Source organism: Nothobranchius furzeri, chromosome 5, assembly GCF_043380555.1.
Source record: "Nothobranchius furzeri strain GRZ-AD chromosome 5, NfurGRZ-RIMD1, whole genome shotgun sequence".
Taxonomy (NCBI): Eukaryota; Metazoa; Chordata; class Actinopteri; order Cyprinodontiformes; family Nothobranchiidae; genus Nothobranchius; species Nothobranchius furzeri.
This window is the reverse complement of record NC_091745.1, coordinates 45637467-45656448: the sequence shown is the minus strand read 5'-3', so window position 1 is coordinate 45656448 and position 18982 is coordinate 45637467. Positions and strand designations below refer to the sequence as shown.

The 18982-nt window shown below is 45.3% G+C and overlaps 2 protein-coding genes across 3 annotated transcripts in view; one reads left to right on the top strand and one right to left on the bottom strand.

The window, feature by feature from the left end:
- The window catches only part of LOC107378766 (RNA-binding motif, single-stranded-interacting protein 3), a 183650-nt gene extending 165161 nt beyond the window's left edge, over positions 1-18489 (top strand). The window contains exons 11-14 of the mRNA XM_015949157.3: positions 14679-14795; positions 14999-15085; positions 15378-15505; positions 16448-18489. Coding sequence (XP_015804643.2) covers positions 14679-14795; positions 14999-15085; positions 15378-15505; positions 16448-16451 — 336 coding nt within the window. The 3' untranslated portion in view covers positions 16452-18489. The remainder of the gene's footprint in view (positions 1-14678; positions 14796-14998; positions 15086-15377; positions 15506-16447) is intronic.
- On the bottom strand, positions 8543-12987 carry LOC139069828 (uncharacterized). 2 transcript variants are annotated; one of them, XM_070550810.1, is made up of 2 exons: positions 11227-12987; positions 8543-11166 (listed from the first exon to the last, which is right to left on the bottom strand). In XM_070550810.1, exon 2 carries the CDS (start codon positions 10763-10765, stop codon positions 8543-8545), a length of 2223 nt encoding a protein of 740 aa, XP_070406911.1. In that variant the 5' UTR covers positions 10766-11166; positions 11227-12987. The 2 variants fall into 2 exon arrangements, with proteins under 2 accessions (XP_070406911.1, XP_070406910.1); XM_070550809.1 differs by having other exon boundaries at positions 8543-11251; positions 11312-12987.
- Positions 18490-18982: the final 493 nt, after the last annotated feature.

The window sequence follows — 18982 nt, the reverse complement described above, 5'->3', positions numbered from 1 at the left end:
CATTGGTGTTGCATTAGAAGTTTTAGTGTTATAGGTTCACTTTTCTAACTTCCTGGAACAGCTACTATGATGTTGTTGGGGTTATTAGGAGCGAACAATTCGTAAGCGTTAACTTACTTTTGGATTCTTCAATAAATTCTGTAAATATGGGAATATTTACTGATTTATTAATTAATTAAGATATTCTTAGATATACGGGGCACCATTCCCCTTTTTCCGGGGAAAAATTGAATCCAAAACTCTTATCAGTCTTTCTTGAAGTTCGTAGAATCCTTGGAGCAGAGACTTCTCTTCGACACAACAAAGCTACTGGAGACGAAAATCTGAATTTTATAACGTTTAATTAACAATTTGTCAAATGAATAAACAGTGGCATAAATGAATAATAACCATGTGATATAATAAAAGGATGTATATTCAAAATAATGTTCAAGGTGTTTTGTGTGTATGTAGGATGTATGAATGGGGTCCTTTGTTCTCACAAAGGAGTAGTGTGTGTGCGTGTGTATGGATTCAAAATGGAGTCTTGAATACAAGATGGCTGACTCCTTTGTCTGGCTAAAGTGTGGGTGGCAACTTGCACTTTAACTTCCAAAGCACTTAGAATCAGTAGTAACTTAACCTTAAATCACTCAAAACATTTCAAAGGATCATGCAACAACACAAAAGATTAATCACGAGTTAATATCCTTAGTTTATCAGCCTGGCCATGGCCGAACATTTAAAGATACCAAACAATGATTAATAAGCAGTTTATTCTTTCAAAATGACCCGAAGGACGAATTTGGAACGAAAGAGGAAAACACGAAGCTACTTTTTTTAAGCAATAGCGCGGTTTTATTGCTTATTCTGGACTATAGAGGAAACGGGAGAAGAAAAGAATGAGAGAAAAATTAGTTTTCTGATCACCAAAAGAGCGAGGCGTCCCTCCCCCTTTTGATTTGACGGTTCTCCGTGTTTCTCCGCAGTTTTCAGCGTCATCCGCCGGTTTGATGCTTTCTCCGTTGTTTGGCTCCACGAGTGTTTCTCCACGGCTGGACACAAAGAAAACGAAGTTCCTTTTGGGCTGAGTTTGACAACTTACAGCGTTTCTGAGAGCTGGATGGAGTTGTTGTTTCTCTCCGCTGGTTCTGTGTCCTCAAACATCAGCTGGAGGGGAGCAGAAACGAGCAGATCAGCGGTCCCGTGGGCTCAACTTGGCTCTTAGAGCTTCCGCGTGCTCAAAGAAGTCGGAGCGTTCGACAAGCGTGTCCTAACCGCCAGGTATCCTGGGCAAAAGAACGAGGTTTCTTTGTCTCTGCTGAAGATTTATGGTCTTAGTTCGCGGGAAAAGCTCCACGGCTTCCCGCACATGCGCAGAACGTGTTTCTGGTACTAGGCGGTGACGTCATCACAATGCTTCCGTGTGCAAAGCATCATGGGAAATGAAGTTTCTTGGCGCTGATGTGATTATTTGCTTTTCAGAGCAATTTAAGCACAGTCATTTTGGGGAAAATCACTGCATAGTAATTTCCTCATGAGGTCAGACCCTCAACATTCCCCCTTTTGGTTTCGGGGATCGCGCCCAAAGCTCGATCGTCGGAAGCACAGATGGGTTTGTTCCTCATGAACGTAGGTCGACTTGATTGTCGGAAGCACAGGTGGGTTTGTCCCTTAGGACGTTGGTCTCCTTGGACGCCTTAGTCTTTGGTCTTTGTCTTGGATCCTGGCGCCTTTGGTCTTTGATCCTGGTCAGGCACAAAGAGGATAGGAAACGGGATAGTCCCCAACGCGCATAACGAGAAGAAGCCACTCACGCAGGTGGTACGCAATGATGATGTCGTCCATGCGAGAGGTAGTGTAGAAGGAGGAAGGTCGGTGGGCGGTTAACTCCACGAGTGGACACAAAGGCATCTCACCGCCGGCCATACAGTTCAGTTTATGGAGCACGCGGTGATGTACGAGGTCCATAGTTCGCAAACGCGCATTGACCTATGTGGTCCCAAGATTCCCCCCTTTTTTGGTCCAAAGGGTGGATCAGGACAGTCTTTGGGCTAAAACAAGGACCATAAAACTAAGAGGTACTACAATGTGCTGGTGCGTCAGACAGAGTCATTGACAGACTGAGCTGGGCCGGCACATAACCACTAGTCAATATGTGACCAAGTAAGAAACAAAAATACAGAAAACCCAAAAAAAAAAAACATGTAACATATAACATCCAAGAAAATTCATAGCAACCTTGAGGTCTCATAAAATACATTCTTAGGTCATACATTCAGTGTGTAGCTTATAAAGAATGTGACATAATGCAACACTCAGATAAAAATGTGAGGTAGACTAAAGTGAGAACTACTCTTAGGGTTACAAAATAACAAAGAAAATGTTGCTCACCCCCTTTAGACAGGAGTGGTACATTCACGCTTGGAGTCTCCCCGAACGCGGTCACGAGGCACACCGTAGGTGAGCAAGTGCATCTTATCTTGGAGTTTCTTAACACGCCTGTAGGCGGAATAAGCTATCACGGCCGTGATGAGCCATTCCATCCCCAGGGCGACCAATGTGCAGATTAAAGTCGTATAATCTGTGTCAATGTAGCGTCTTGGGCGTCAAAGTAAGTTCACGCGGGTTTTGTGTGAACTTAGCAAATTTGGTTCCTTCAATCAGTAATTGTTGGTCAATTTCTAAATCGAAGGCAAAGTTATAACCCTGGAAAGCGTCCATGATCTCAATCTCTGAGTCATGCTGTTCGAGGTTGAGGTGATGGAGTGTCAGGTTTCTAGTTCAAAGTGGAAATGCCTACCGTCCTTTCAAATACCAATGTTCAGCATCGACTTAAACCTATAGATGTGAGGTGTCACAATTATGGGAACATGTAACAGGAAACCGAGTTCTAATTTTCTGCATCAACGTGAATGGGAATTGCACTACCTAGGCTGTACGCTAGGTGGATTTGTGAAAGGTGCACAGTAGAGGGGTAGCAGCTGTCAAGCTAACTTTGAGCAGGTCCAGTGGTACCAAGTACGGGGAAATACGACTTTCAACCAAGCTGTCCAGCGTGGAACTTACTTCCCTGAGCAGGTCCTGCATCAAATCTCTCACCACTCGTGTGTACACAATATCCTGATGTATGGTTTCAGACAAAGTCTTGATTGCACGTAGAGATTCATTAATCAGAGCCTAGTATAAGTACCAGAGTACTCTGTAAGGTTTTAGTAGGTACATCCTGTTAGCGGTCTAGGAAGGAGTTTCTCTTGGTTAGTGAAAGTGACGGCGGGGGGGGGCCTGGTTCTTTGTCGGTTAGTACATGTTAGTGGGTTAAACGTGCACTTTCCCCCCCTTTCCATTTCCATGCATAGAACTATGTCGAGACTACGTCTACCTCCTGCGGGGAGTCTGGTCTCTGTACCCGCGGGGATGGTTTGACGTAGGGTTTGATTTGGTTTGCATGTACCCATTTGTAGACAGGCTCCTGTCTCGCTTTGGTGATGCGTAACCTGTATGCAACTGGAGAGAGTTTTGCCACGATCTCAAATGGTCCTGACCAGCAGGGCAGGAACTTCTTAGGTTTGCGTGCCGGTTGGGCGAACCGAAAGTAGAATACTTTGTCACCCACCTCGTATTCGCGGCTGGTTGTCTTTTGGTCGTAGTAGGCTTTAGCGCCTTCTACGTTGGTCTCCAGTTTCTTCTGAGCGTGCGCGAACGTAGCTCTGAGGTGTGTTTTCAAGTCTGCCACATACTGATGAGCGGTATAGGCAGTGGCAACACTGACATCCTCTGGGTGATACAGGAGGTGCAGTGGTAGAGTCATCAGTCTGCCGGTCATCATCTCAAAGGGCGTAACCCCAGTGGATCGCTGTGGAGTGGACCGTATGGCCATCAGGACCAGAGGGAGCTTGACGTCCCAGTCCTTCCCAGTGGAGCAGACGTACTTTTTGAGCATAGAGACGACCGTGCGGTTCATCCGTTCGACCTGTCCGGATGACTGTGGGTGATAGGGAAGGTGGAATCTCACTTCCACTCCCAGAAGTTCAAACAGGGACGTCATTACACTGGATGTGAAATGAGTTCCTCGGTCAGAGTCAATGCAGAGTGGAAGTCCCCATCGACTGAAAACGTGGTTAATCAGCAGTACAGCGGTTGTGACGGCTGTATCGTTTGGCGCTGGAAGGCACTCAACCCACTTTGTGAAACTGCAAGTTACAGTTAGCATATATTTGTTTCCTCTTGCCGATTTGGGAACCGGTCCAACCCAGTCGATCTGCAGGTGGGACCAAGGGAAGGTTATTCCCCTGCGTTGCAGTGGTGCTCTAGCAAGCGGCTGGGAGGGTTGAAACTGGGCACAGATGAGGCAGCCTTGGACATAGCTGTGTACGTCCTTGGACATCGACGGCCAATATGCTACTTCTGTCAGTGACGCGAGGGTAGCTTTTGCTCCGCGGTGACCTCCAACCGGAGTGTCGTGGGCGTAGGCAAGCATCACTCCTCTGTGGTCGAGTGGAACAACCCAGCGCGGCGGGCTGTGATCGTCACGCATGTAAACTAACAAATCGTTTTGTAGTTTCAGGTGCGTGAGTTGACGATGCAGGTTTACCAAATCTTGGCTTGCACCAATAGGTGGTGATGGTTGTTTAGACATCGGGCCCTTTTGGAGAAGCTCGCGGATGAGCTTCAGGTCAGGATCTTGTTCCTGCATGGTGACTAAGTCCGCGTCCTGTGGTTGTCTGCCTAGAAACACGGGTACCTCAACGGTCCGAGGTTCGTCTGCCTGTTTAGCATGGCGACGAGTAATCGCGCAGACCTTGTGAACGGCCTTGGGTGGAAGCCACTCGTCTTTGAATTCCCAGCAGGTTCCCTGGTCAGCACCGAGCTTAGCAAGGCGGTCAGCTTCGTCATTACCATCTTTCTCTGGACCTAGGGTCCTGGAGTGACCTTTGACCTTTTTCCAGTAGACCATTATGCCTTTCTCAGTGGTGAGCAGATCACACGCTAGGAATAACTCCGAGTGTTTCACGTCTCTGTTCCTGGCGTTTTTCATGTGGTTCTCCTTCCACATGGGGAAGTGAGAAATGAAGCTGTGTCTAGCGTAGTTTGAATCTGAGCAAAGGACGATTTGAGTGATGTCCAAGGCTGCCGCCTGCTGGAGGGTTATCAACACTGCAGCAATTTCGGCGTACTGACTAGACTTTTGGCCCAACCGGTAGTGATTTGGTTGCTTAGTGTCACAGTCCACCCAAACGACTCCAACCCCAGCACGGAGCTGGCCTTCGTGAAGGTAGGAGCATCCATCAGTGTAAACTTTCGGAAGCCCTTGGCAAACATTCTCATCAAAGTAGCGATGATTGGATGCGGTTGGGTAGACTGCGGCAGGTGTGTCCAGGGGGCCCATGACGGAGTCAGAGTCACAGTGCTGGCAGCCTGCTAGCCCTTGTCCTAGCGCTAGCTTGGTGTTCTGACCATACTTGACCTCAATGTTGTATCCTTGGAGCACCATCATCCACGTCGCAATGCGGCTGTTTGACACTCTTCCTTCGCGAAGTCGCTGGCTGTTTAGGAAGGTGACGGGCTGATGACACGTTTCAATGATCACTTTCTGTCCACCGATGTAACTACGAAAGTGTTCGACGGCCCAGACTGTAGAGAGGAGAGCTCTCTCGCAGTCTGAGAATTGGAGTTCCACCTTGCTCAGAGGCTTGCTGGCGTATGCCACAACTCTCATGTCCTGATCGTGTTTCTGCTTCAAAGCAGCGCTCAGGCAGTGAGAGGAGAAAGTAGCCTCTATGTAGAACTCTTTATCCTTGTCTGGGTAAGCCAGACAGGGTGCGGACGCCAACTTCTGTTTTAGGAACTGGAAGGAGAGTTCTTGGGGTCTGTACCACACGAAAGGTGTGTCGTTCTGAAGCAGCTCAGTGAGGGGCCTCGCTATTTCAGCGTACTCCTCAATGAACTGCCTGGAGTAGTTGCAGACTCCGAGGAAGCTCCTGAGTTCGGTCAGATTAGCTGGGGCTTTGATGTCCTGAATGGCTCTAATGCGTCCCGCTTGGGGCTCGACTCCATTAGGGCCAACCAGCAGTCCAACATACTCCACTTTGGTTCGACACCACTGTCCCTTGAGAATCGCCAATTTAGCTCCGGCGTCAGCGAGCTGTTGCAGCACGTGACGGAGTTCGGCCAGGTGCTCCTCGAAGGTTCGACTCCTCATCAAGATGTCATCGACATATATGAGGTTCCCTCTGGAAGCAGCATCTGACATGGCTTTGTGGAGGAAGATGTTGAACTCGGCAGGTGAGTTAGAGTAGCCAAAGGGGCAGCGGTTCCAAGTATATTGGCGATTTCCAAAGGAGAAAGCCAGTTTATACTGGTCCGCCGGCTCAACCTTCATGGTCCAGAAGCCGTTGGCTACGTCAACCGTAGAGAAGAAACGAGCATCTCTGACTCTGGCTAGCTCCTGTTCTAAATGGATCATAGGCCACCTGGAGAGAGGTACTTGTTTGTTCAGTGCGCGATAGTCTATGGTGAGACGCCATTTCCCAGTCGGTTTCAGAACCGGCCAGATGGGAGAGTTGTAAGTGGAGTTACACTCTCTGATGATGTTTTTCTCCTTCAGCTGATCGAGGATCTCCTGGATCGACTCATAAGCAGCGAGGGGAATCTTGTACTGACGTACAAAAGTAGGAGGGGCATTCGGGTTCGTTGGAATGCGAACCGTATGCAGGTTTGTGAGTCCACAGTCCAGGGAGTCCCTGGATAAGATGGACTGAAACTCATAGAACAGGCTTCTAAGCGCTGCTCTCTGCTCCTCTGACTCCAGCGCATCCGCTTTGTCAAGCTGCTGGCTGACTTCGGCCTCGAAGCCGTCATAAGGTTCAGAGGAGGAGGGTCTCTGGTGTTCCGGGCTTTCAACCGGTGACTCAGAGGGTTGAGTATTTATTGCAAAAACCGTTAGACACTGACCGCCGTCAGTATCTAAGGTTGCACTGCAAATGGGTTCCTCAGGAAGGGCTTCATGCCGCTTGATGGTAATCATTTGTGAAGAGAAAGTACTGAATGTGTCTGCACCAACCTGTCTGTCGTTCAAGAACAACGGAAGTTGTCCGATCACGGGGACTGAAAGTTCGAAGTCATGGAATGAGCTATCTATCAGCATGCCCAAGGGCTTTCCTGCCGGCAGGTGGATAGGACTCTGGGTCGGATTTTCGACCAACAAGTACGCAGAACGATTGTTCAGCTCCAAGAGTGGCGTGCCACAGACGGCTAAGTTGAGCTCCAAGAAGTGTGGTGATGGCTGGAAGAAGGCCTGTGTGCCTGGCAGCTTCTGATGCTTCATCAGAGTCAGACGAACGGGCACTCCTTTGACCTGTGGGGGCAGAACCGTGCTGGCCTCAACCACTGCACGGCAGGCCTGTGGAATGGTCTGACCGGACAGCAAGTGTTCAGGGCCTTCTGAGCCAGGCTCAGAGGATGGTGTGGCCCGGGCCCAAAGGACTTGATTGCAAGTGTCCAGCTGGGCACCGAGTCGAACCAGCAGATCTGCTCCGATGAGTGCAGGTGGATCAAGCTGTGGTATGATGCTGAATGTATGTGTGAGCTGTCTTGCTCCAAGCTGGATAGTCAGAGAGCAGACCTCTGGCGCTTTCAGGAGCCTCTGCGGCCAAGTAGGTGACAAGAGCCGATGGCTACGTGTCACACTGACCAGAAGGGGGTCCTTCTGACGCAGGTGTTCAAACATCTGCTGGCTGATGGCTGACTTTTCCGACCAAAGAGCAAGGCGAGCATCTGAGATGTGGGTGCAGTTGATGGTAAGACCACCAACTATGTGTGGTGCATATGGCTGCAGGCTGACGTTCTTCAGCGAGCAGAGAAAAGATGAATGTGTGCAGAGAGGAGTTCCAGGAGCGGTTTCGTGCCTTTGCAGGCGGACATCGTCTGTGGGAGCCGTAGGAAGGGGCATGACCTTGGAACAAGGGTTTTGCGGCTCACTTATGCTGACTTCAAGAATGGAGGATGGTCGGCTGCTATCTGGGTTCCAGGGCTTAGGTGTGTCCACCTGGGCCCACAGTTGACCCTTCTGGCAGTCGATGAGGGGAGCTAGACGTTCAAGCAGGTCCTGACCAATGAGAAGTGGTTCAGTGTCTAGCTGGCAGACATAAAACGGGTGAACCAGAGTCATGTCTTGGAAGGTGATATCCAGCCACGCCCGGTGAGTGATACACTCCCGGGTCTGGGTGTAGCTGGTGATTTTCAGGTCACAAGGTTCAACCTGGACTGGTTTCCCGAGCGACCGCATGGTGTCAGACACGCGATGGAACAATGTGGAGCACATCAGGGTGATTTCTGAGCCGGTATCCAGCAGAGCATCAACTTGTATGCATCCACCTAGATTGGTGCTACAGTACAAACGGCGAGCATGATCATGGTTTGTTAAGTCACCAAGGAACTTCAGAAATTTAGTATCTGGTTTCTCTGGGGGGTAGATTTCAGGAGACTCCTGTGGTCTACCAGTAGTGTTTCCCCAACTGATCAGGTAAGTCCTGGCCACGCTGGGGGGTTGAGCCACGCCTAGTCATGCGGACGTTGGCTCTGAGTCTGGCTTCTTAGAAGCAGACTTTGGTTCAGGGGTCTCATCTGCAGATCTCAGCTGTTCCTTCTGTTTAGCTAGGAACTGCTGAAACATCTCCTGGAGGTCGGCTTTGGTCAAGTACTCACCTGCGGACTTGTGTTCGGGACCTACCTGTGGGCGGCGCTCCTTAAACCTTCCACTGTTCCGACCTGCCTGCCGTTGGTTTTGGTTGGGCCACTTCCTGTCTGATTGTCCAGACCTAGGTGGCCAATCAGCACCCCCCTTCCCCTGTTGAGGAGATTGGGACTGCTCTCGCGGTTTAGCAGGTCTAGGTTTAGCAGATTTTGGCTTAGTGGGTGGAGCTTCTGTGCCTTCAAGCTCCAAACGCGGCTCGGTGTCGGGAGTTAGGTGCATGACGCGGTGATGTGCGTCAGGCTTTTGGGGCTTTCCGCCGGCTTCCCAAGCCTGTTGAGCGTATCTCCTAATCTCCTGAGTTGTCAGTTTTTTCATCCGACAATACATTGAGACTTCGGAGCGAACACACTCGTGCAGGTTGTGAATGAACAGGGATCTGAAGGCAGGGTCTTCCTCGAGCCCAGGGCCGTTTCGACCTTGGAAATAAGCACTTTTGAGTCGGCGATAATACTCTCTGGGGGGTTCGTTCCTCCCGTGTTTGATGGAGAAGGCCCCCATTGTAGCTGACGCAGAGTCTGCATACGTGGCGTATTCATCTCTCAACGCTCGGCAGAGCGAGGAGTACCGATCACGAATGTCAGGTGGTAGAGTTTCCATGAAACCGTGCACCGTTCTAGATGTGGTTTTCCAAATTAGCTTGAGCTTTTCCCTTGAAGAGGGTGCTGGAAGATCAAGCAGACAACGTTCTATCTCCCTGAGATAATCGTCGACGTTGGATTCATTGGTGTTAGGATCAAAGCGTTCTATGTCTTTAGCTAGCGATTCAATTTGACGTACACGGAGCCCTGACTCACGGTACGGCGCGTCATCCTCTGACTCTGACCCACGGTCTGTCTCAGAGGGCGCTGGATATCGCTGGTGTGCTCTGGGCTCCCAATGTTGACTCCTGGGGCCCAAATCGGGGTCCGGCATGTTGTGGCGGGCTGCTGGCACGTCACGTGGGTGTCCTGGGAGATCCTCCTCCCGGGGCACGTCTGCGTAGTGCAGCCTGCGTCTTTCAACTGGGGCATCTGCGTAATACGCTTTGTCCGGGTACGGACTGGCGTATGATGCTTTGTCCTGCAGCTGGTTATCGGCATGCCGAATACCGGAGTAGCTAGGATGGGTGGATGGTGGAGGTGCAGCTTGGGGTGCATAACCCCAATCGGCACCTTGCACCCTTCGTGGACTGGGGGAGCAGTCTAAATAGAGGTGCCGCTCAGCTGGTCGACTTCTCACTGATTGAGAAGGCCGTGAAGATGAGGGTGGTGGTCCAACCTGGGGTTCGAGGGCGAACTGCCCTCGGCCCCTAGATGGTCCTGAATGCCCTATAGTGTGTGTAGGGAACGGGGCCGAAGGTTGGGACAGATAAGCTTCATCTCTCCCCTGCGGCGTGCGTCCGTCCAGAGAGTCCCACACCACATACTGTTGATTATCGTATGGAGCCGTATCAGGAGGTAGCCTACCTTTACGGCGGGACGGCGGTCCCTCGCTACCTTGGGTGGAGGGAACCAATTGGTCTTTGGCGATCGTCCTGGGCGGACCCTGGTTGGCTTTGCCGGCTTGCTTTCGTACCGGTGTGGGAGAGCACTCTGGCTCAGCCTCAGAGTCACGGTGTTCCCCCCCTTCCCACTGTCTGTTGTCATCAGCAGAAGGGGGCGGGGTCTTCTCCCCATCTTCCCCAGAATCGGTGCTGGCTTCCTCCTCGTCATCCTTCTGCCTTCCATTTTGCTGCCTTTCAGCTAGCATGCTCTGGAGCTTCATGATCTCTCGATCATGTTGGAGTTCTCTCTGATAGAGGATCAAGGCTAACTTAGCTAAGTGAACCTGGATTGGTTTTGTACCATCCGGGTTTTCTATTTGATCAATTACAGCTTCTAGCTCGTCGCTACGCTGTTCTTCAGTGAAATCCCTAGAAGGGTAGTCGGGTTCTCGAGCAACCGCGACCAGTTTGGACAATATTTGTCCAGAAAGTAGGCCAGGTTCATAGTCGTGGGCCGCAGCGCCACCTGGTTGCCGGGAGTTGGTCAGTTCACTACTCTGTCCCTCCATTTTAACAACCGAACCAAAAATAGCCTAGTAGAGCTTCTGCAGATAGCTCAAGCTGCACCTTTTGGGCAGCAACTGCTAGCTTTGTAGCAGAAAAACACTAAATTAACCTTTGTGCGCACAGGTTTTAGCGTTTTAAGATTGCACGGAATGCCGTGACTGATGCTTAAAATACTATTCCTTTCAGTATTTTAGCAAAAGCTGGTGCGTTGCCGTAGCAACGTCTTACAACACTTGCAGTGTTAAATATGCTAGTTATTCCTTCAGAATATTAGCAAACAAGGTGTTATCAGTCTTTGAGTGAAGGTTTCAGTTAGTTACAATAGCCACTGTGAGTTAAAGTCGCTAAATTAGCAGTTAATTTTAGCCTAAAAGGGTTAGTCAGAATTACTTACACGCTGCACCTTTAATGAGGAACTGAATTTTAACCTAAAAGGTTAGCCAGAATTAATTACACGTTGCACCTTTAAGGAAAAACTGAATTTTAACCTAAAAGGTTAGCCAGAATTAATTACACGTTGCACCTTTAAGGAAAAGCTGAATTTTAACCTAAAAGGTTAACCAGAATTAATTTACACGTTGCACCTTTAAAGAAGCACTGAGTTACTGGTGAGAGTTCGATGCAGCTTCCTGCTCAGCGAAATCAGCACCACTCTGTTGCTGGTTCAAGGCTGAACAACGGATTATTTTTAATTCAAGCTCTTTGGATTTATTTGTTTGTTTGTGCCGGATAGAAATCTCTGTGTATCCAAGCCTCACGCGGGCTGCACCAATAAAATGTTGGGGTTATTAGGAGCGAACAATTCGTAAGCGTTAACTTACTTTTGGATTCTTCAATAAATTCTGTAAATATGGGAATATTTACTGATTTATTAATTAATTAAGATATTCTTAGATATACGGGGCACCATTCCCCTTTTTCCGGGGAAAAATTGAATCCAAAACTCTTATCAGTCTTTCTTGAAGTTCGTAGAATCCTTGGAGCAGAGACTTCTCTTCGACACAACAAAGCTACTGGAGACGAAAATCTGAATTTTATAACGTTTAATTAACAATTTGTCAAATGAATAAACAGTGGCATAAATGAATAATAACCATGTGATATAATAAAAGGATGTATATTCAAAATAATGTTCAAGGTGTTTTGTGTGTATGTAGGATGTATGAATGGGGTCCTTTGTTCTCACAAAGGAGTAGTGTGTGTGCGTGTGTATGGATTCAAAATGGAGTCTTGAATACAAGATGGCTGACTCCTTTGTCTGGCTAAAGTGTGGGTGGCAACTTGCACTTTAACTTCCAAAGCACTTAGAATCAGTAGTAACTTAACCTTAAATCACTCAAAACATTTCAAAGGATCATGCAACAACACAAAAGATTAATCACGAGTTAATATCCTTAGTTTATCAGCCTGGCCATGGCCGAACATTTAAAGATACCAAACAATGATTAATAAGCAGTTTATTCTTTCAAAATGACCCGAAGGACGAATTTGGAACGAAAGAGGAAAACACGAAGCTACTTTTTTTAAGCAATAGCGCGGTTTTATTGCTTATTCTGGACTATAGAGGAAACGGGAGAAGAAAAGAATGAGAGAAAAATTAGTTTTCTGATCACCAAAAGAGCGAGGCGTCCCTCCCCCTTTTGATTTGACGGTTCTCCGTGTTTCTCCGCAGTTTTCAGCGTCATCCGCCGGTTTGATGCTTTCTCCGTTGTTTGGCTCCACGAGTGTTTCTCCACGGCTGGACACAAAGAAAACGAAGTTCCTTTTGGGCTGAGTTTGACAACTTACAGCGTTTCTGAGAGCTGGATGGAGTTGTTGTTTCTCTCCGCTGGTTCTGTGTCCTCAAACATCAGCTGGAGGGGAGCAGAAACGAGCAGATCAGCGGTCCCGTGGGCTCAACTTGGCTCTTAGAGCTTCCGCGTGCTCAAAGAAGTCGGAGCGTTCGACAAGCGTGTCCTAACCGCCAGGTATCCTGGGCAAAAGAACGAGGTTTCTTTGTCTCTGCTGAAGATTTATGGTCTTAGTTCGCGGGAAAAGCTCCACGGCTTCCCGCACATGCGCAGAACGTGTTTCTGGTACTAGGCGGTGACGTCATCACAATGCTTCCGTGTGCAAAGCATCATGGGAAATGAAGTTTCTTGGCGCTGATGTGATTATTTGCTTTTCAGAGCAATTTAAGCACAGTCATTTTGGGGAAAATCACTGCATAGTAATTTCCTCATGAGGTCAGACCCTCAACAATGTTTACTCTTGTTTGTGAACAGCACGTGGAGATTTTTTGTGAATGTTATTTTATATATGCACTCTTCTGCAATGCAGCTGTCAATGTTTTTATTTGCATCCTAGATTATGACAAACATAGTGCTCATTGCTGCTTTTAGTCATGTTTATAGTTGCCGTATCCTTCCGCCATGACCAGAGGTGGCTAAGGAGTTTGGGAGCCGTAACATTCCAAAGTAACATAAAGAAAACCCAACATATCCAGAGTTACTCGGATATCTGCCACACTACCAGGCCTGCAGTAAAATACCAAACGTCCACCTCTTTGTTCCTCTAGAACTGCACCAACATGCATCTAGAGGTTTCCTTCTGCACTCACAGGAAGTGGAGTTCAACAGATATCTCACATGAGCAGAGCTTACATCTGCTAGGAGGCTGTCAGACATGTCAGCGCACTGTTAGAAGCTGTGTGTTATATCTTTAGCAGAGTGGTTTTGGAGAAGCTTCGAGCATGAAGGTGTTCGACAGCAACAGAGACTCACATTCAGGAGATTTACTGTACAAGCCTCTCTTATTTCTTCACTTAGGTGTTGTGTCTGCTGCACGTGGTGAGTTAGCTGACAGGCTGTGTTCCTGCGTACAAGATGGAAACAGTTGTAGTCGTCAAATTTTACAAGGGCTGCAAGTCCGCCCCACTTTCCCTACCTGTATAAGCAGAGAATTGTCACGGTTGCTTGTGCATTACCTTTTTGATAGCTGGTGCGTCTTCCCTGAAGTTTATTATTCTAGTATTTTTTATTTGTTTGTGATCTAATTTTAAATTAGAGATGCTGGTGATAACTAATCTGACTGAACATCCAAATGCACTGCATTTGTGTTCTGACGCATCCAGCTGTGTCATGACAAAATGATTTGTGTTTAAAACATAAGCCAATACATACAGGAAGGGGTTGAGCCCAGGAGAGGAGTTAAGTAAAGAGAAAGGGTAGGGAAATGGTGTTTTATGGCCTAAATAAAACATTGTATTTGTTCTGGGACCTCCTACAATTTTCTCCTCTGCATCAGAAGGAAACATTTCAGTTTGTTAGAGCTCATTCACTCACTTTAGAGAAGTCATAACGTGTTTTTTTACAGCTTGAAATGGTTTTTTAATGGATACAAAGTTTAAATACATATCCTGTTGTTGCTTGTCTAATTGAACTGAAGAGTCATTAGTTGGATCATTTTAGACTTTTGTAAACATTACTCTACGGGAGGCTTGCAGTGTTTTTGTCTTAATTACTTTTTTTACAGACAGTTCTTCAAACTTTGTCAGATGGGAAGGCTCTAGCTGCCAAGTGGTTTTATGTTTTAATTGTTTCTCTCTTGTTCAAAAAGAAAAATTCTGACAATCATGTTTCTAACTTTCAACTGAGCTAACCGTCTCATTGTTTCTGATTCAGTTCCTTGATTCAAGTCAAAGCAAAAGCATGATTAAATTAGCCAATCGTCCTACGGCTGATTTTCAACTTCATGAATTCCCTTCTCACAATCTGAGCTTAATTTTTATTCAGCTGTTGCTTTTCTTCTTCCCATCCTTTTCGTCCATCTTTCCCTTTATTTGACTCCCCTGGTTGCACACCATTGTTCAAAAACTCATAACAGCAGCTAGTGTCAAGACTATAACTGGGCGTGTATCTTCTGTTCCTGCCTCAGGGTGCTGTGATCACCCCAGCTGCGACCATAGAGCCCAGTTTGTCTCTTCATCCCTCCAGTGTTATGGCTCCTCTCACCCAGCAGATGAACCACCTCTCTCTGGGTCCCACAGGCACTGTGAGTCTCCCCTAATGCTTTTCAATACCAGAAATGTTTGTATTCCTTTAGTTTTAACACTAAAGATCCTTTTGATTGGTTAAATGGTGAAATAATTCTCACCCTAATAAGTTTGTTAAACCCAGAAACATGTTATGTTACAGTGCTGGAGCCTATACTTTATAATTATGTTATACTTCTTGCCTCACCTCCTGCCTCTGCAGTACATCTCTGCTGCAGCGGCTGCTCCTATGCAAGGAACCTACATTCCCCAGTACACTGCAGTGCCTGCCTCTGCCATTACAGTGGACGTAAGAACAAACGCCCGTTTTTTTAGATTTTAGTCGCCTTCTGCAGAGATACACATACTTCCCATAATTAGTTTAACATTTTATCACAGTTTTAGTCCGTCAGATTATGTGTGCTTAATGGTTAAAATTAGTAAAAGTTTATTTGGATGAATGTCAGGATGTGTTTGTCAAGTCTGCCTTCTGCAAACTGTATTTTAGCATGTAAAAGTGTCATTAAACTACTAATCCAAGGTTACAGGTTTGAAGTAAAATCTTTGACATTAATTATTATTCCTGCCCTGTTTCTGACCAGGGTGTGGTGACAGACCAGTCACCGCAGACGACTGCCCCCTCCTCACAGGACGCGAGTGGGCAGCAGCCTTTATCAGTGAGTGAGAGTACAGGTGATCATGCCACAGCCTACCCCTACCAGCAGACAAAGTGAGTGTGATGCATTTCTTAGAAAAAATGCAGGGTTACTGGAAACAGTTTGGTTTGGACAGTCAGATCAACCAGTAGCCAGGGAAAAGAGAACAGGAAGTAGAACTGTTGAAACAGCTTACAATCTGAAGCAAACAGCAAAACCAGTTTTATGATGTGTCACTCATAAAAAAGCTGTTTATTTAAAAATAACTACAATGCAGATGGTCAAAGGTCAGTTAAAGGTCTTGCAGTCCCTGAAGCAACCGCCTAACACCGTTCTTTATCATGAAATGATGAAGCAGAATCTCTGAAATTAAACCAATTAGCTCTCCGCATATGTGACGGGGATTACTCTCAGCCACTACGACGTCTTACCTGACAGAGTTTTATCCATGTTTGTGTTTCATAGGTCAGTAGGCCATGGCAGCCATCTTCAGAGGGGTTAACTCCAAAAATTCATCAGTTGCCTGATGTTATAACTATTCTATTCAAACCCGCGCTAAAATGTCACCAATAGTCATTGTGAATGTTTTGAATAAAGTAGTGGAAAGCGTTTAGTTTATATGTCTGCAAATACAGTGATGACCAGCTCAACTCCGACAGTTAGTGAGTTTCAGATGCACAACCAGCAAGTCATTTAAATCTGTCCTGTGCTTCATGAGAAACAGGTAAACACACACACACACACACACACACAAAAGGAATGCAGCTGGAGCACTTGATCATTTTTAGAGGTAACAAGATTAAAAGTTTTATGTAAAAGTGACAAAATAGCAGGAGTGATGAAGTAGTAGCTCAGTGAGCATCATTCTGTTTGATAAATTCAAAATTTTTTGCTTTGTTTCTTCAACTTTTGCAATTCTGACCAAAAGCATTTTTCATCCCAAAATAAATTGCTGTGTTTCTCTTCAGAGTTTTCTCAGTCACCCAATGTCTCTGTTTTTTTTTCTGTCTTACTAGATAACAGGACTGCTGGAAACTATTGCTGCATTGCCTTTAGGTTTGCATAAAGACGCCAGAGACACAGAGACCCAAAAGGACAAAAATACAGAAGTGATCTGGACATCACCCTGCGCAGAATGCTTCCGATGTTTGCAAGAACAAAATAAAGGACAGAATGAAGAAGAAAATCATTATCGTCTGTGGCCGGGTGAAACAAGACGAAGAAAACACAAATCATTGTTTGCTGACCTAAAGGACAATGGAATCAATCACAGTCCAAGACTTTGACTTGATCATTTTTCACCTTGAGATTGATTCTTCCTTTAAGGGAATAAAAAAGAAACCGAAATTAAAACTCCACCAACTGTACAGAATAAAAATCTAAACAACATTAAAAAAAAAACATTTCAATGTGCAGGTAGATTTTCTGAATTTTTTTATTGAGAAGATAAAAGGAAGCAATGCCCAGGAGAAAACAGACTGTCTTCCTTTGACTTCAAGCTCCATTATTTTCATTATTTGATCATGTTAGTAGTTTTCTAGAATGTTAATGTTTTCTGAACTTCTTATTGCCTTAATTTTCACAAACTTTGGGGGTAAAAAAAGTTTTTGGAGTGTGTTGGAGCATTGGAGATGAAACCTTCTGTAAAATGAGCTGTATTTGGATGGAGATGAGTTTGAGTTAGATGATGCAATGAAGGTGGTGTTGGCTGATCAGAGAGAAAAAATGTTTAATGGGACTTGTTGAAAGGTCCAATCCACTGCATTCTGGGTATCGCGCTTTGGTTCAAATTTGTGTCTCCGCCACATTTTATAATTTTACAAGGTTTTTTATTTTATTTTATTGCAGACTTTAAAGAGGTTTTTATTTGTGTTCTTTGTCTCACTGCATAGAAAAAGTTATAGTCCATACTTTGTCAAATACCAAATTTAAAAAAGATAAGTGTTAGGATTTTTAAATGTGCAAAAAGCAATAGTTTTAGAAAAACTGCTGACAGATTGAGTCTTTCTTAATTGTTGAACAGCCTGCAGGCGGCAGATTTTATACCAAAGATGAAGAAATGATGTGATGAAGTGATCTTCCTCAACATTCTTCATTAGAATTGAACATTTTCATGTATTTGTTGGCTTGCTGTTGCTTTCTGAGATCACCAAACCCGGCTTGAGAGATGATCACCGTAACAACATGCAGTAAGTCTAAAACATAGTTGCCTCAACTTGAAGAGAATGTTTGTTCACAATGCTTTTGCAAAATTTATTTAACTTTATTGTAACTTCTAAGGAGATACACCCACCCCCCTCCCTCACCCCACTGTGGAATATTGGACTAAACTTCAATAGACATCTCCTTCCAATAATTATATGCTCGTATGCACAGTATCTGCATTAAAAACATGTTCTGGCACGTCCAGCCAAAAAGATTAATAATCTCTAAGAGAGAATTTCTGCAGACTAAAATTATTTTGATTACATAAACTCACCTAAAGGGGCAAGATTTTTCATGCAACTTTTTTTTGTTGTTGTAAGATTTAATTTAAATGAAATTTATGCTGCTAAAAATGTCATTATTGGATTGAGATTGTCTTGTTCTGGGTACAAGTGTTCCACGAGAGGGAGCGTTTTAAGGCAGAATGAAGACTGAGAAAAGTACCTGGTTCATCAAATGTGGAATAAATTATGTTGAGTCCACATCCTCGATGACCGTCCCACATCACCCAGGAATGATGGCAGTGAGTGGAGAAACAGACGGGTGAAGAAAAAGTGGTTCAACCAAATAAAAGCAAACCTCTTGTGGAAAGAAGAAGGTAGAAAAGTAATATTTATGAAGTGTTTTTGTTCTTTTTGTTCAGGTGTGTAAAAGAAGATGCAACTGAAAAAAAAATATTCTTTAATGATGCTATTTTTTTATTTGCTCGATCACATGCTTCAAGCCTTTCCAGTTGTGATTTTTGAGAGTGTCTGTAGAACCAGTGGGTGTTGCTGTAGTTTCAGATGTGTCTTTATGTTGATTTTTGAGTTTTTTTAAACAAAACTTTCAATAAAAAATGTAAAAGAGTCAATCACCATTTGTACTGCAGATACAACACATTACCACTAGAGACTGCCGTTGTTTATGCATAGCCACACAGCTCACACACTGGTTATGTTCATGCAAATCAACCAGTAATCACACATGCCTAACAATGGTTATATCCAAAAGTTCAGATTTAAACAGGGATATTTGTGTTTCAACATTCTTGCTCCCATTTTTAATACAGGTTTAAACCATATGAAATCAGAAATATCAGTCTATATGAGCTCTGCCTCTTTAAAATGATTAGTACCTTTTCCAAAAACTTGCTCTATTGACACAACATGATTTCCGTCATGAAGGTGCAAGTGCCAATTTTTTTTTACCTAATTTCTATAAGATTATAAATTTACAAAAAAAATTACAATGTCCAATGATATAATTGCTATATTAACAAACCCCATCAGTTTTTAATTGTTAAAAGGGTTCACATGTGTTTATTTGCTAAGCACACGCTGGCCTAAGATAACTTTATGAGTGAG